Raw genomic sequence first — 17,801 nt, 5'->3', positions numbered from 1 at the left:
GTCAATTTTCTCTTATATACTCTTAAAGACAGTAACTCAGCTGTTGTGGGGCCGATAGAGGGCAAATATAAATAAAGTGCAACCCGGAAGCATATATAAGGTAGATTAGGGTCTTCTCTGGAGATATTCCTGCTACACGGGAAGCCATCTTTAATGTTGGCACATATTCCATGCCCGTGGCGATCTTGGGGGTCAGATTTAGATGTTAAGTTAGAGTATCCTTTAATTATGAACTCATTTAGGGAGGTGGTTGGCCCTATTCCAGTTTCGCTTAGAATATGGCAGGTTTAGTCTCCTGTAATTGGGTTTCAACCTCTGGAAGGTTAGAACGTAGACCCTTGATGTTGGAGAAGGAGACATGGTAGTAGGGGTCTATGTTGGAGGATGGGGTTCTAGGTTTATACGTGTTTTCTTTTTTGAGATATTTCATGTTGAAGATTTTGGGATTTGTGGAACATACTTGGTTATGATCTCAAATATCAACTTCTGATTTCTACAATGATTGCTTTTTAGAAAGGTGAACAAATCAGGGTGGGACAACATTAACATTTGATAACAAGATACACAAAATATGTAAATCCTGAAATGATGAGTCAGAGAAATTATTCTCTACAGTTTTAATATTTATCGATGCCAGATTATGGTACAATCACTGGTTGCTGCTGCTTATTCTCTATTCAATCTCTAGGCATCTCATTTAAACAACCATCATTATATTTAGGTAGTCTCGGCCTATCAGCCTAAAGTATCTGAAATATTTCTTGCTGTTACAAACAGCCACCTCGACATCAAATACTGTTTTATTATTCTGTTAGCAATATATATTAGATATTTGATTGGCATATTCTAACTGAACGAGAATCCACCAAAACCCAGTGTTAAAATCAGTCTGAAGATTCTCTTTCTCTGGCCAAGGACAGAGAGAGTGACGTGTGACGGCGGAACAGTTACTACATTGCAATCTGATTTCGGAAGCAGAGAAAAACCCACTACGGATTTCATCACCCACGGAGAGAGAGAGAGAGAGAGAAAGGAAGAGAAAGAGAAGAAGAGAGAGAAACAGAACGAGGGAGTTGAAAAACGTTCGATTGACGTTAGCACCAAACACCTCCCACCTCCTCCAATATGAAGGCAAGTGACAGGTCGTCCCTCATTCAGCGCACATGGTGACCTCGTTGCCCCAAGAAGCAGAAAGGAATCAGAATACGATTTTGTCAATTCTATTTTTAGAATCAAGGGGTGAAACAAATAAAGAAAAAAATAATTCTCTCGTGTGCAAGTAGTTTTGACCAAAAGTCCGACCACGTAAAACGTGTTTCTAGATAACCAAAGCGATGTCACATTTCCGAAGTTGGCAAAGACGGAGGAAAAAAAAGATATATAAATTAATCCCTCGATAAAGCTATTTTGGATAACCCAAAACGGATGCCGACAGGCATGTTTAAAAAGAAAAGAAATCAAAAATATCTGCAAAGTCATCGTTCAGAACTTATGTCTCTCACGCGGAGCTGAAATGTGTCGCACGGCGTTGAAAGACTGGATTTGGTGATTGAAACTTTCTTCCCTCACAATAGAATTTATTTGGATTAACTGTAGCAATTGCAAATTGTCAAAAGAAAAGAATTGAACTGTAAGTGCAAAAAAAACCAAAAAAACTTTACTTTCTTTCTCTGTCGAGCTGGACTTTTCCTCGTGTGGACCGGTTGCTGCCATATACCTTTTGTCCTTCTGTTATAGGATTCTGTTTCAGTTAGTATGTTAAAAATATTCCCCAATCCCATTAGCTTTGAATATATTTGTTTTTGTTAAATCTTTCTTTCCCCTTATCATTAATAAATTTAGTTTTATATGATTTGAAAGTGTTTGTTTCGTTATCTCTTGCAAATCTTATTGTGTTCGGTTTTTGTGTTTATTTTGTATCCACCTGTCTCACAGAAAATAATTGTTTTATTTGTTTCAAACCTTTTTTGTATAAAAAAGGAAAATTGAACCCAATCTGGGACCTATGAACATACCCCTAATGCAGAAGATTTATCTGCCTATGATAAGCGTTTGCTATCCATAAATGCCCATCCATATCCCTGTGTTTGCATTTTATTGTTATATCTAAATATTGCCCCGGCCCGTATGTAATAATATAAAAAAGGCAAAAGTGGTGGCGTGTGCGCTTTTGTACGTCCAAAAAAAAGCTGGGGGGGGGGGGGGTCTCGACCACGTTACTATTTTTTAGAACTTTCCTCATACTCCCTAGATTATAATATCTGCGATTTAGAAACGGACATCATCTCTACATTTATTTTGATTGACTTTTAAAAATTTCCTCTATTCCGTCCTTTTGCATGTTTGTTCGTCTTTTTTGTATAAAAGAAAAATTAATCAGAGCAAAGTAGGCTTTCTGGCCGGGACCTCCAGAAACGCAATTAGCTTTCATTAATGTTGGGGAAACCCTTCATATCAAACAATTCCTATTCATTTGGAGAGTTCCTCCTTTTTCGAAGGAGCTGATTTTCCCCAACATCGTGGGGAAGCAAAATACGGCAGAAACTGGCCTACAGCCAACCTTCATTTCTGCACGTGCATGATTCTTAACTTATTCACTTCAAGTCAACTTTTTGAATGACATCAATGAATTTGAACGCTTTACCCTTCCTCTCGCGTCATGGTGTAACGGTAAGATGTCGGCTTTTCTTTCACTTTCTTTTCCGCCTTCACATCACGGGTTCAAGCCTGCCTGCCTACTACCACTTTTTTTTTTTCCAAACAAATACCCAGGCAATGCCGGGCACCAACGCTAGTTAAAAATAAAAATTAAAATGGATTTAGTCACAATTTTCAGCTAACAGTTTATTTTTGGTAAATATCTGTTTGTATCTATACCTAAAAATATATCTATATATCTATAAAAGTGAACCTGTCTGTCTGTCTGTCTGTGTACATTTCCCTACGCAATAACTCTGTCAATTTTTAGTCTATAGACTCGAAATTTGAAATACCGGGTACTGAGATTTGGGAAAATCGATGTGACGGGTGTCAGCCAGAAATTTGGCTGTTAAGGGGTCAAATTTCAACGATTTGACCTTTAAGAACTCTACCAAACTCCTCCGACAATTTTGGGTCTAGACACTTGAAATTTTAGATATAGGTTCCTTGAACCTGGATCTAACTTAATAAAGTGATTTGAGCCCGAAACTATAAATTTTAAGGGGTCATAATAGGGGTCAAATTAAAAAAAAATTTACTCTTTTTTTTTTTTTGCTCAGCATACACCTCCAAACACCCGGGCAACGCCGGGCTGAAATGCTAGTATAAAATAAATCTATACCTAAAAATATATATAAAATAAATCTATACCTAAAAATATATATAAAATAAATCTATACCTAAAAATATATATAAAATAAATCTGTACCTAAAAATATATATAAAATAAATGCTCACCTAAATCTTTAATAAAAATAAGTGACTGTTATGTTTAAAATTTGAATTTTTTTAACAGAATAACAAATTTGCTTTGGCTGATTGATACATGCAATCTCTGCCTGTCATTCAAGCTACCTGTCAACTGTAAAGATTATATTAAATCAAAGAGTTTATTTAAATCTTTTTAGGTTCATCAGGTTTTTCATCAGGTTCATCAGGTTTTTTTTGGGGGGGTGAGTTAAGTGTTCCTCTCAAATCTGTAAAAAACTTTTCTTTTTTTTTTTTTCGTAGAAAAATGTTATTTTTAAATCTTAAAAGCAAGTAACTGTTTTCTTTAAAATTTGAGTTTATAATTTTTTTTCTAAAACTTGCTTTTAAACATCTAGTATTCACTATAAACTACTGTTTAATTATTGGAGGAAATAATTTGTTTATATTGTCATTTATAACATAACAAAAATAAACATTTTTTTCCAACAGTTTCTGTTTTATGTTTGACTGTTTTTTGTTTGTTTGTTTGTTTTTTTTTACTATTTTCTCTTATGGCTGAAAAAATCTTTCACTTCTTACAGAGACGTTTTTAATTACAGTTTTACTATGCAGATTTGTTATTTTGTTAAAAAAAATTCAAATTTTGAAGAAAACAGCTCCTTTCTGATTTTTTTTTTTTTTTTTTTTTTTTTTTGTAAGAAGTAAGCAGTCCTTTTTTCCAGAGAAAATAGTAAAAAAAAAAATGTAGAGTTTATTTTTGGCAAATATATTTTTAGGTATGGACGACAAAATATAACTTTTGGCATGAAAGTTGTGACTAAATTTATTTTTGTTTTTATTTTAAAATATATTGCAAGAAATATTTCAGATAATTCAGACTGACAGTCCCAAATTGCCTGAATATAATGATGGGGATCAGGTTGCTCAAATGACATAATCAGGAGTACATTAAATAGTGCACCTTCTCTACATGCCAAAGATGCAATCTATTGCCAACAGATCATTACCAACTTTAGGACAGGCAAATAATGAAATTAAAAAATATAACTCTAACTGAAATTATCCATCCACCTATGAACTTACTTTAAAGGAAACCTGTGCATTTTTCCCTAATAGTGTTGCTAGCAGATGATTGTAACAGGAAAAAGGAGCAAGCATCACTAAGGCATGCTATAATTTAAGTTATTCAATTAAATATAATGATTACTCCTTTACAATTATGGTTTGCCATATATTTTGGTTGCAGGCTTTTTCTTTTTAGATTAATTACAACATGGGTGTTGTTACTCATATGATGAAGTTCAAAACATTTAAATGAAATGCTTCTGCAACCCAGCAAAATATCACTGTTATGGAAGGTCAGTTTATACCATATGCAGCAGACAATCTTGATAAATATATCTTTCATGCGATCTATACCAACTAAATTTGTTTGTGATTTCCCAGCATCAAGTAATTACTAATGAAATATTTAGGTTTGAACAAGTAACAATTCATTATTACAATTATCACAAAGATAAGCTATATAATTTTTGGTGAAATGGCCCATCTTAAACCTTATGATCATTTTCCCTGAATCCCAATATTTACTTGATATTTTGTGGACAGTTTCTTCATTTCTACAGTGGCCACACCCAAGGTGGTCAAAATTCATACAAATAGTACACAAATGGAAATCATTCAGGGAGAGTAAGTATAGTGATTTTTACCTCCTATTGACTTCCATTTATCAAATATGTCATGTATCTTACTCTATAGTAATATTCCTGGTTGAACAATTAAATTATAACAGCAGAACTCTTGTTATTACATTTGATGATCCATTGTATCGGAAGACTCAAACTATTATAGTTAATAAACCATCCTGCATGGCTGAGAATGGAAGGATTATACATGAAGATGAGTTTACAAGTAGGATTATCAGAAGTTCCGAAAGAGACACTTGGCCACAATTTTGTGTCAAATATATCAAAGAGATTATTTCTTAACAAATGATGCACTTAATATAATCTGTGTATCGCTTCATTGCAGGTCAATATTTTTTTTGTTTTAAAATTGCTATGAAATGTAGAGAAGTGAAATTTCGTACACTGGAAGAGTATAACAAGGTGCCTTATTTCCCTGATTTTTGTGGAATTTGAACAAATATTTTGCAAATCATACTAATTTTTCTATTTTCTGGTAATTTTAAGTGTGTATCACTTTACTGCAGGTCTCCTAAAATGCCTAGAAAGGATCAATTGAGAGGAATGTGTTGCTGCGTAGATCTAGCCAAAGAGTTTAGAAAAGATCAAAGAACATTATCTTCATTCATTAAAAATCCAAACATCAAATCAAGGAAGGACAAAAACACAAGAAAATCAGTTTCTGCTCATGATGTTAGAAAAATTTGCCGTTAATTTATTAAGCAAACAAGCAGCAACAATGCTGCTATATTTAACAAGGCTGAAATACCTTCCTTGTTCAGAAAGACACGATGCAATGTCTTAAACAAAATTGCAAGAAACATTAAGCCCATAGCAAGATCTGTTTTAAACCAAACTCATGAGGAAAAACGTTTGGCTTGGGTTCAGAAAAACATGAACACCAGCTTTGAAAATGTTCTTTTCACCGATGAGGCCAGAGCAACCCTTGATGAACCAGATGGGTGGGCCAAAGTTTGGAGTCCTCCTGGATTCCCTATCCCTCATCGATTTCGTCGTCAACAGGGAGGTGAAGGTGTCATGTTTTGGGCTGGAATAATCTGGGCTGAACTAATTGGACAATTTCGAGTGCTAGGTGTCAAACTGACAAGCCAGTCTTATATTTTATTTTTAAATGAGCATTTGTCACCTTCATAACCATCCATTGGTGCATCACTGCAAATCAATCGTTAAAGGAGGAAGATTTTGGAAGTTTCCTAACTCATCTCAAATCATCAGTTGACAAGAGGCTATTCAAAGCGATTTTGAAGCATGGGAGTTATGTTGATAAATAAACATGTCCTTAAACAAAATAATGTGAAATTTGTTCTTGGTTTTGGTTAATATTGTTATTTGATATGTTTATTTTATATAAATAGAAATATGAAGTTAGAATATTGTTTTATTACCAAAAATATACATTTTTAGACACTTGAAATAAAGTGATACACACTTAAAATTACCAGAAAATAGAAAAATTAGCATAACTTTCAAAATATTTGTTCAAATTCCACAAAACTCAGGGAAATAAGGTATCTTGTTAGGCTCTTTCAGTGTACCAAATTTCACTTTGCGTTTCATAGCAATTTCAAAATTAAAAAAATATTAACCAGCAATAAAGTGATATACAGGGTTTATTATGATGTGCAAAGACACTCTTATTTCAATAAAGATGGCCACTCTAAGCTAAAATCTGAGAGGAAGGCCTAGAAGCATATTTTCTTTTCTCATGAGTAACATTATCTAAAATCTGAAAGAAATATGAATCAATAAAATATGGTTTACCTACAAGTAAGATTACAAGGTGATCTTATTTGTAGGTGCCAAATTATTGATCATGAAAATGACTAAACTCTCTTTTGTTGTCTACTTATTTCATCCAAAGTTTCTGTTAGGTTCATTCAATATTAATGCAAACAAAAGGAATGATGTAGTGGGAGTCAATACATGTTGAATAAAAGATAATAGTAAAGGTATTTACAAAAATTGGTGGCTTTTGCATTCCTTATACATGTTTAACTTTTCATTTTTTTTAATTTTCACACTTTTATACCGATTTTCTTCGGCTAAAACCCAAATATAAACTTTCGTATCGGTTTGAATATCCTATAGATTAAGTTTCATGTATGTAGACCAAAAACTGACTGAGGAGTTTGGTAGGTAAATGTTTTTAAACAAATATATATATATATATATATATATATATAGAAAGAGATTTGTGTTTACTATAACTTTTTTATGCAAATATTATGCAAGTATAAATTATGTAGAATATCTGCATGAATATAATTTAAGGTAATAGTTAACTAAAGATGATTATCCCATAAGAAAACTGAAAAAACTAATTGGGAATTAATTAGGTACCCAAACTAGCCTTGTTTAGGATGCGAAAACTGGTAAATAAAGTTAAATTTCCCTTAACTTCAACTTGCAATATCTTGTTTATTTTTTGGGTTATTTTGATAAAGTTTTGATTCAAATGAAATTTAATCGTTTTGCTTTATAGATATATAATTCTTTTTCTTGTGTCTTTTAATAGTTTTTTTTTTTTTCAGGCTCCTTCAAGTTATGTCACTAATTTTGGTGAATGCCACTTTATTTTTTACACAAAAAAAATGGTGTTTTTCAAATTTGGTGTGTGCGATATTGAGTCTCTAGCTATAAAAAAGTAGTACCATTTTAAAGAAAAAAGTCACTTATCCATATAACATTTACTGCATCAAAATGTAATTGTAAAAACATTTATCGAAAAGTTTGCGTAAGAAAATATTTTAATAAAACAATTTTGTAATGGAAGCAACATTGGATTTTTATAAAATAGTTTTTTTGTTTATTTATTTACGAACAAATAAATAATTTTAATGAAACATTTTTTTTAATTAAAGCAACTTTAAAGGGTCAACAACAAATTTAATTTAAATGAAACCGAAAAATCATTATCTAGTTTAATTTTTTTGTTATTTATTTCATGCTTCGGTCATAGTTTAAAATACTGATTTCTCCCTCGGATTTTAACGACAAGTGTGCGAAAAAAATTTCTGCAATAAACTGTAGAAGTACCTCCGAGACCTATATGTTCTATCAGGTGTTTTTGATAAACTTGAACTGAGATATCTCAAGGTTGTGTTAGATGTCAAAATCAACACCAGTGGAAATAAAGTTCAACTGGAAACTGCTTTCTCTGACTATTTTAGAAGAAATCCAGTTAATTCATTTCCATTCCAAAGCAACAAAAAAAAAAAGTCCCTTATTGAATCTGCTGAACATTCAGATAACTCCTGCAGTTGTGATGAAGAACCATCTCAGGATATCTTCAGTTATGAGCATCAAGGACAATGGGTTGCTGTCTACTATGACACCAACTTTTACATTGGCAAAGTCATTGAGGTTATATTTGCATCCAGTGCTGTAATAAAAAATTTTATTGCAAACCAAAGTTAGAAAAGATTTTTTTTTGATGGCCTTTGTCAGATGACATTGCACAGGTAGTCAGCATTTGTTTACAGATAGGGTTTTGAGGTAATGCCAGTTTCAAATGATGGTAGGATTTGGAGTGTTCTTGATATATCTACCATAGCAGAAACCTATGAAAGAATTCTGAGAGAAAATCAATAAAGAAATGAATTGCATTAAGACCTCTGCCTATAAAATATCTTTCTTGTTTGTTTTTTTAAGTTGAAAGTTTTTCAATGCTTGAAAAAAATGACTTGTGACTTTTTGTATAACAAATTTCTAAATCTTATTGTTATCGGCCCTTTTTTGGCGAGTTTAAATTCTCCAAAGTAAAAATATTTCTGTGGCAAAAAGTTTTGTTATTAGAAACAAGGCAAACATTTTTTTTAATTCCTCACCCAAAAATTATTAAAGTTGCAAAGTTTTAAGCTTCTACCTCCAATGGTTACATTTTTACAGCAATTTCAGTAACATATACTTTTGACTCAGTTTTTTTTTTTTTTTTTTTTTACCCTTTTTTGCCCTTTTTACCAAATTATCTGTTCAACTGCTTTTTCATTAGTCCACAATTGAGTGGTTTTATCAATTTATAATTAAAAGAAAAAATTATCTTGATCGCTAATGTGTTATGAATCATACTAAGAAGATTCAATACATTAGTTATTGAAATGAAATTGATATGAAGTCAAAGTTTCATTTCCGTGTCATATTTGCACTTTTTTCCCGTTGGTAGTGGGATTTTGCCTAGCGTATAGGTTAGTTTCATCTAATAATTATTGCTTTAATTAGTATTAATTTTCATTTACCACAAGATGACATTACATTTATAAGGACTTTTTACTTGTTAGTAGCTTATATTTTTAGTTATATACTATGAAATTTAGCTTCTGGACCATGATAGCAAATTTTCAACTTTCCGACAAACTTTGAACAATCATAAATGAGTCAGTCTTGATGGCTAATTGAGCTACCAAAATAAATTTGGTACTTTTGTTTATAGTTTACAAAAATCTATATCACCACATTAATCTTTTTTAGATGTAATGAAAATAAAATTTTGGTTTGGGATACCTAAATTAATTAAAATGAATGTTTAAAAAAATATGCAAATTAGCTAGGTCTTTTGCAGATGAATGCATTTCCACGATCCATATACAATAAAGTTGTATTTTCATTTTAAATAAATAGAAAAAAGGGTTTTTAATATGAATATCAATACACAAAAAAAAACATTTATAGGAGTATAAATTTTTTTTTTTTTTTTTACAGATGTAAATGAGTTGATGTTTTGTGTCATCTATACACTTTTTCATGTGCTTCTCCCTTTTCAATGTTGTAAAAAAGCTTGTTTCATATTTAAATGCTAATTATATTCATTTCATGTTTGAATGTTCTATGCCCCTTTCCCATATAAACTTTCAAAGCATCAATTTTCTCTTTAATTTTCAGAAGTTCTCTTGTCCAGAAAGCTTGAAGAATCGACTCCATGCTTGTCTTGGTGAATCTATTTATTTTGACGAAATTACCGTTTCTTTCACAAGAATGCAAACTGAATGCCGTAATTTCTTAGCTGGACTTAAACAAGAAAGCATTGCTGTAGAAGAATTTTTTCCTCCTGGGTAAAGAAGAAATAATTTTGATTAATTAGAATTTATCTTAACTGTCTACAATTAAGCTGAGTTATACAATCCTTTTTCTTTTTGCTAACATGTAGAAAGTGTATGTTCAATATGTATCCAATACATTGAGTAGATGATAAAATAGATTGTTTTCAGTAGTTAATGTTTCCAAAGATAACTTTAGTTTGATTAGATTTAATGTAAGATGCTGAGATAAATGTGTGAATCTACCTTTTAAATGTCTTCAATAAATTAAACTGGAAAATGAGAAAGCTTAGGCATAAAAGAAGTGAGAAGATAAGTTTGACCAAAATTTTAGCTGTAATAATAACTTCCTCTTTTACTGCTACAGCATTGCCCGTAATAATAACTTCCTCTTTTACTGCTACAGCATTGCCCGAGTCATAAAAAGCTAAATAAAAGAAGTTAAATATTGTATCTACACACACACACTCCTTCAGGGACAGACTATGGACACCCAGGAAGGGTTACTTGCCTGGAAACAAATGCTGAGATAAGCGGAGAGCACATACAGTGCCTAGAATTCTCAAATGGTCACCCATCTGTTACTAACCAGGTTCAGCGTTGCTTAACTTTGGTGATCTGACAAGAACCGGTGTGTCAATGCGATTATGCTGTTAGATATTATATCTAACATCTTTATATTAAGACGTCTATCTTTCCCGCTCTTGTTAGCCATCTCATTATCTTCTCTTTTGCTCTCTCCTATTTTTCCATACTTCTTCCCAATGCTTTCTTTCACCTCAACCCAATCCAATCTTCTCTCCTGTTTTTATGTATTGAAAAGAAATAATGTGATTTATTTGCTAAAGCTATCCCTTTTAAATGAAATACTGTAATTTTACATTTATTGTTCCTTGACAATGCAAAGTAGAACAAAACACAATGATATTCTTAATACCGGGTAATTCTGCTCCCCTCACAATAATAAAAATAGAAATTATGTTGATAATGAAAATAGTCTAAAGAGATATAAATGCCATTAAGTGCTCTTAGAAAACTCCAAGTAGATTTTGTTACTCCCACCCCTGCAACCCACTTACCAAATGTAATACAATCATGTTAATAATGACAATTGTATTTCTCTCTGACAATGCAGATTAAAAAAAAGTTTTGTTAACTCTTGTCTTTTTCCTCACAAAATACTGTAATGTTAGTTAGGAGGCCTTCGCAGCACTGCCAAAAATATGGTTAAAATAAAAGTATGTAGAGAAATGATATTGATAATGACAATGTATTTGCTGGATAATGCCAAGTAGAATAAAAAATTCTGTTACCCTCCCCCTCTATTCATCACGTAATAAATATAATGTAATTTTTGTAAGGAAGCCTTCACACACTACCAAAAGTATGGTTAAAATCAAAATATTAAGAGAAATAATAACAACACTGAGTAGAACAAATGGTCCTGGTAAATTTCTAATTTCTTTCCCACCCCCTCCTCTATTTCATCATATTAAAAAGATATGTAATGTTTATAAACGCAAAAAGTCTAAAGAGAGTTAATATCAGTTACCAAAAGTAATGCTGTAATCTTACATAGTTTTGTAGCAGCTAATACCAAGTAGAAGAAATGCAGTAAATTCCTAAAAACTTCCTTCCTTCTTTTCATTACAACATATTCAGATCTGTAATGTTGATAAAGATAATACTCCAAAGAGAATTAATATATTTCAGTTACCAAAAGTAATGCTACATGCTTACTATTTTTGATCCTGGACTATGCCGAGTAGAACTAATGATCTCAGTAAATTCCTAAATTCTTCCTTTCCCCTCATTACAACATATTAAAAAGATATTTAATATTTATAAAGGCGTCTGAAGTGAATTAATATATCAGAATAAATAATGAAAAATAACAAATGAAAAGATAAAACAAATGAATGCAAACTAAATAAAAGTAAATAAATAAACGAATGGAAAAATTCAACAAAAATGCAATTGAAATATGGATGAAAAAGGAGTACAAAAGAATGGAAAATGAATGAAGGAAATATGAAGGAAAAAAATCAAGGAAAAAGATAAAGAAGAAACTTGATGAAAAAGTGAATAAAAACAACTAAAAAAACAGCGAATGTAACAATAATAGATGGATGGAAAGGGATGTCTTAAGTGTTTAAAAAGATTTAATAACATTTACTAAAAAATGATATCCAAGGAAAGATCTCCCCTTAAATACATTCGATTGTATGAGAAGACATCCTTTTGTGCCATCTTGAATTTAATTGATCAGAGATAGGGTCATGGATCAACTATTTCAAGTTTAGAATCTGAAAAAATCCCACTGAAGTTTAACAGAGGCTATTTATCAAATATTTTGAATAAATTTTTATAGGTAAATAAATCAATAAAATTATCTCCCTGCAATGAGGAAATATTGTCAGTATGTATGTATATGAATATTGGTTAATCATTTATTTGAACCATATTCAGTTTGTATATACCAATCGTAATGGATTAAAAAATCTTTCTCATAAATAGTTTTTTTTTATAATGAAGAGAATTTTTTAAAATAAATTTTTTAAAAATCCAAGTTCAATGAATGCCTTTTTATTGGGTTGCAGAGTATATACAATGTAATATAATAATTTTCCAAGTTCCAAATATCAATTTTTTTCAGTTAGTCATTTATTATTTTTCCAAGGTAGCCATTACAATATTGTTTCATATTGCAACTAACACGTCTGCAAAATAATGTTATTGCTGCATATTTTGTCACATACTCATCAGATTTTTCCCTTAAAAACCTTATAAAAACACCATTTTAGACAACTTATATGGTTCATGAAATGAACATGCTCTGCTGTTCCTTTTTGTTTCAAAGAGCATGTCAGTTACATGAGCCAAGTAAGTTGTCCAAAATGTTGTTTTTTAAGGTAAAAGTCTGAGGAGTATGTGACTAAATATGATACTATAACATAATTTTGCAGATTTGTCAGCCACAATACGAAACAATATTGTAGTGGCTACCTTTTGAAAAGTAACAAATGATCATCTAAGAATACTTGATATTTGAAACTTGGAAAATCATTAGACAGTTTATTTGAATCTATTTGATAAAACCTAGTAATCTTTTTGTCGAACCCAGTAATCTTTTTGTCGAACCCAGTAATCTTTTTGTCGAACCCAGGAATGTTTTTGTTGAACTCGGGAATCATTTTGTTAAATCCGGGAATCTTTTTATCAAATCTGGAAACCTTTTTGTAGCAATACACATGGCCATTAAAACACTTTGGATAATCACAGATTTCAATGGGTTTCTGCTAAAATAGTCATATTTTAAAAACCAAAGCACTTTAAGTCTTTAAAATACCACTGTTTTGTTCAAAAATAAATATACTTTTAAATGAATTAGTAAATAATAATGTACATTATATATTTTTAGAGTTTTAAGCAAATAAAGTGATAAAAATGTGAACATCATAAAACAGCATTTTCAGTAAGATTTTGTAACGACCCTCCCTGATTTGTAAACACTCGTACTGTGTTTCTGTTAAGAATTTTTTTAATGAAATTTGGAAATTAGTCAAAAGAGATGTCATTTTTAATAATTTCGAGTGTCCAAAATTCATTTGACCACTCGTTTTTTTGTTGTGTTAAAAAAAAGATTTCAAAATGATGAGTATTGAAAACTTTGAAAAACATTTTCTTCGGACACTCACTATTAAATAAAACAATCTTTTTACTATGTTTATTCGTTAAAAAGATGATTGAACAGTGTTTTCTCTAGTGGTGCGTAGCAATTTAAAAACATAATATCCGAAAAAATCTTTATGAATTTGAATCAAGACTTCTGTAGTATTAGTGATAGCAGCAGCGATAACATGGCATAAACAGACGTTTTGTTTTTGTTGTTTATTTTTATTCCAAATCGATTTTTTTTAATTGAAAATCTGGTTATAAAAAAATTTCTTACATGTTTAGTTAGAGCTATTTTGTTGTCAACCATACAAATATTTTAAAAAATTGGGTAGTAGTAAATTTTAAAATATTTTAACAAGTGAAAATGCGAAATATGATTGTTTTGGTTCATGTACACGAATGGCTACACACTTCTAATTTTCGTCCTTTAAAAAATGTTTTCAGTGAATTATTATCGAATGGAAACTAATCTACCCAATTATTAAAAAAAAAATAAAATAAAAATACAATCAATATTTAAATATTTGTAGGAGGTGCTCAGTTAAAAAATAAAAACTAGAAAAAGACATGAAATGTAATTAAAAATCAAAATAACATTAATTCAAAATTTTTAATAATTTGTCAGCTTTAGCAAAAAATTGTTTCTTTTTTTATATTTAAATAGAATTTACATAGTTGATATTTTTCCAAGCATCATGTTTTTTGTTAGAGAGACATCACTTTTTTAAATAACATTTATTTTTGTCAGTTTGTCATAATTCTTGTAAAGTTTCACAATGGGTATAAAACACCCTCTTAAAAAAAAAACTCGCTTAATTCTATGTCTAATCCTAGGTACGAGTGGCAAGCCTCCTCCTAAAATCTTTAGCCTTAACAATAACGCTAAGTACAAGTGGCAGAACTCCCCACTAAATAAACTTCCTCTGTGAGCTCATATAAGCGTAAAAAAAAAAGCATAAAAAACATTTAAAGAAACGTGCACATGATTAATCTCCCATAAAAAAACATAAATTGGTCAACTGTTCTAAAACGCTAGGATCGTCTTGAAATGGTGAATTATATTACATTTATGTGAAACCAATCCCCACTCTAAATTCTAAAATTGTTTTTGTTTTGTTTCTATCAAGTTTTCAGGATGTTCACACATAATTTTCCTTAGCCCTATCATTAACCCAAAGTCAGAGTGGCAACTGCCCCACCTTCTCATAATTGCACAAAGACCCTCTTAAAACCATGCATAATCGCCTTTTAGAAAACAAACAAACACCCAGGATTTATCTATCATAGGAAAAGGGGGGGGGTAACTGCCCTAAAACGCTCGAATGATTCAAATTGATTGTGTTTTAACAAAGTTATAGTATTTTTACTGAAAAAGTAGTGCAAAAAATGTGACAAAACGCATATGGTCTTAAAGAGGAGAAAATATCCAAATACGCAGGGCATAAAGTCATAACTTCCTTGATTTTAATTGGATTTTAAAAATTTAAAAAGATTCTTTCTTAGCTTATCAAGCTCTTTCTATATATACCAATATTGAAATATTTTAAGCCATTTAAACTTTTTCATGTGTATTGCTACTTTTTGTCAAACCTAGGAATTTTTTTGTTGAACTCGGGAATCTTTTTATTGAATTCAGGAATCATTTTGACTAACCTGGAAATCTTTTTGTTAAACTTAGGAACCTTTTTGGCACACCTGGAAATCTTTTTGATGAACCCTGGAATCTTTTTGTTAAACCCAGGAATCTTTTTGTCAATCCTAGGGATCTTTTTGTTTAATCCAGTAATCTTTTTGTTGAACTCTGGAATCTTTTGGATTTGAGGATTGTTTTGGCAAACCCAGTAATCTTTATCTTACACCTGGAAATTTTTTTGCCGTACCCAGGAATCTTTTTGTCAAATGTGTGAATCTTTTTGTTGAAACCGGAAATCTTTTTGTCAAACTTGGGAATCTTTTTGTCAAACCTGGGAATCTTTTTGTCAAACCTGGGAATCTTTTTAGCAAACATGTGAATCTTTTTGTTGAATTCGAGAATCTTTTTGGTGAACCCAGTAATCTTTTCTTCATGCCTAGAAATCTTTTTGTCGAACCCGAGAATCTTTTCATCAAACCCAAGAATCTTTTCATTAAAACCGGGAATCTTTTTGTCAAACCTGGGAATTATTTTCGCAAACCCGGAAATTATTTTTTTCAAATACTGGAATCTTTTTGTAAAACCTGGGAATCTTTTTGGCTTACTCTGGAATCTTTTTGTCAAACCTGGAAATAATTTTGCTGAACACAGGAATTTTTTGGGAAAACTCAAAAATCTTTTTGTTGAATCCAGGAATCTTTTTACTAAACCTGGGAATCTTTTTGTTGAACTCAGGAATATTTTTGGCGGACCCCTGAAATCTTTTTGTTGAACTTTGAAACCTTTTTGAAGAACTTTGGAATCTTTTTTTTTTAACCCAAGAGTCTATTTGTCACACCTCGGATTCTTTTTCGCAAACCATGTGAATCATTTTGCCAACCCAGGAATCTTTTTAGTTAAACCGGGAATTTTTTTGGTGAACCCAATAACTTTTTTATTGGACCAGGGAATCTTTTTGTCAAACCTGGGAATCTTTTTGTTAAACCTGGAGTTTCTTTCGTCAAACTCAGGAATCTCTTTGTTGGACCAAGGAATTATTTTGTAAAACCTGGGAATCTTTTTGTTGAACCTGAGAATCTTTTTGGCAAATGTGTGAATCTTTGTTAAACTTGGGAATTTTTTTATTCAACTTGGAATCTTTTTGTTGAACTCAGAATTTTTTTTTCAAACCTGGGAATCTTTTTGTTGAAATCTTTTTGTCAAACTCTGGAATCTTTTTGGCGAATCCAGAAAGTTTTTTGTCAATCCTGGAAATCTTTTTGGCGAACTCTTGAATCTTTTTGTTCAACCTAGGAATCTATTTGTCAAACTTAGGAATCTTTTTTGTTAACCCAGGAATCTGAATGTAAAACCTCAAAATCTTTTTGTCAAACTTGAGAAACTTTTCGGTGTAACTCAGGAATCTTTTTAATGAACCTGAGAATCTTTTTATTAGAGGGCGGCAGTACTAGGGGTCTATCTTCAAAAACCATTTGCACCTAGCTTAATCTCTTCATTAGGATGTTAATAGATAGAGAAAAAAAGAATTTTAAAAAAAAGTCATTTTCGGCATGTGGGGGGCTTTTTTTACTAGGAATTTTTTTTGTTGAACTCAAAAAATTTTTGTCAACACAGGGAATCTTTTTGTTGAACACAGGAATCTTTTTGTTGAACCTGGGAATCTTTTTCTAAAACTTGAGAATCTTTTTGTCAACCCTGGAAATCTTTTTGTTGAAGGAATTTTTTTGGCGAACCCAGGAATCTTTTTTTGTTAAACTCGTGAATCAGGAATCTTATTGTTGAACTTAAGAATCTTTTTGTTAAACCTGGGAAGCTATTAGTTGAATCCAGGAACCTTTCTGTCAAACTTGGGAATCTTATTGTAAGAGCCAGGAATCTTTTTGTTGAACTCGGGAATCTGTACAAAATTTCCGACGGAACTTTATTTAATCCATAGGTTAAATAGGCTCTCATTTCATCAGCCATGACTGAGTATTAGTCCTAAGTTATTTGCAGTTGTATTTTTTAGTGTCGCTTGCACTAAAGATTAAACCAACCTCCAAATATATAACTTTTATACATTGACTATGACATAGGAACGTTCTTTTAAAGCTTTGATGATGTAAACATGATATCAAATTCTTTCATCATTTTACATTACTTATTCCAAAAACATTAACAATTACCTAAATCTACAGGTCATTGTATTGGTGAATTCATAAACTGGAGTATCGATGAATCACCGAGTTTGGTCATCTGTCATGCAAGATGTGGTGAATTAATTGGAAATCTGGCTTAACTGATCTGGGGTGAATGCTACCTAAAGATAAGGCAAGATAGGGCATTCTCAAACAAAGAAAA

General features: G+C 31.2%; 1 protein-coding gene across 1 annotated transcript in view; it reads left to right on the top strand.

Moving 5' to 3' along the window:
• LOC145247883 (TATA-binding protein-associated factor 172-like) overlaps positions 1–17,801 on the top strand; it is a 303,920-nt gene that overhangs the window by 48,008 nt on the left and 238,111 nt on the right. Inside the window, exon 8 of the mRNA XM_080109494.1 lies at positions 9,996–10,165. Coding sequence (XP_079965620.1) covers positions 9,996–10,165 — 170 coding nt within the window. The remainder of the gene's footprint in view (positions 1–9,995; positions 10,166–17,801) is intronic.

The sequence above is a fragment of the Euprymna scolopes genome, chromosome 26 (genome assembly GCF_053919585.1).
Source record: "Euprymna scolopes isolate OS-2025 chromosome 26, ASM5391958v1, whole genome shotgun sequence".
Classification (NCBI taxonomy): domain Eukaryota; kingdom Metazoa; phylum Mollusca; class Cephalopoda; order Sepiida; family Sepiolidae; genus Euprymna; species Euprymna scolopes.
This window is presented reverse-complemented; position numbering and strand designations above follow the sequence as displayed.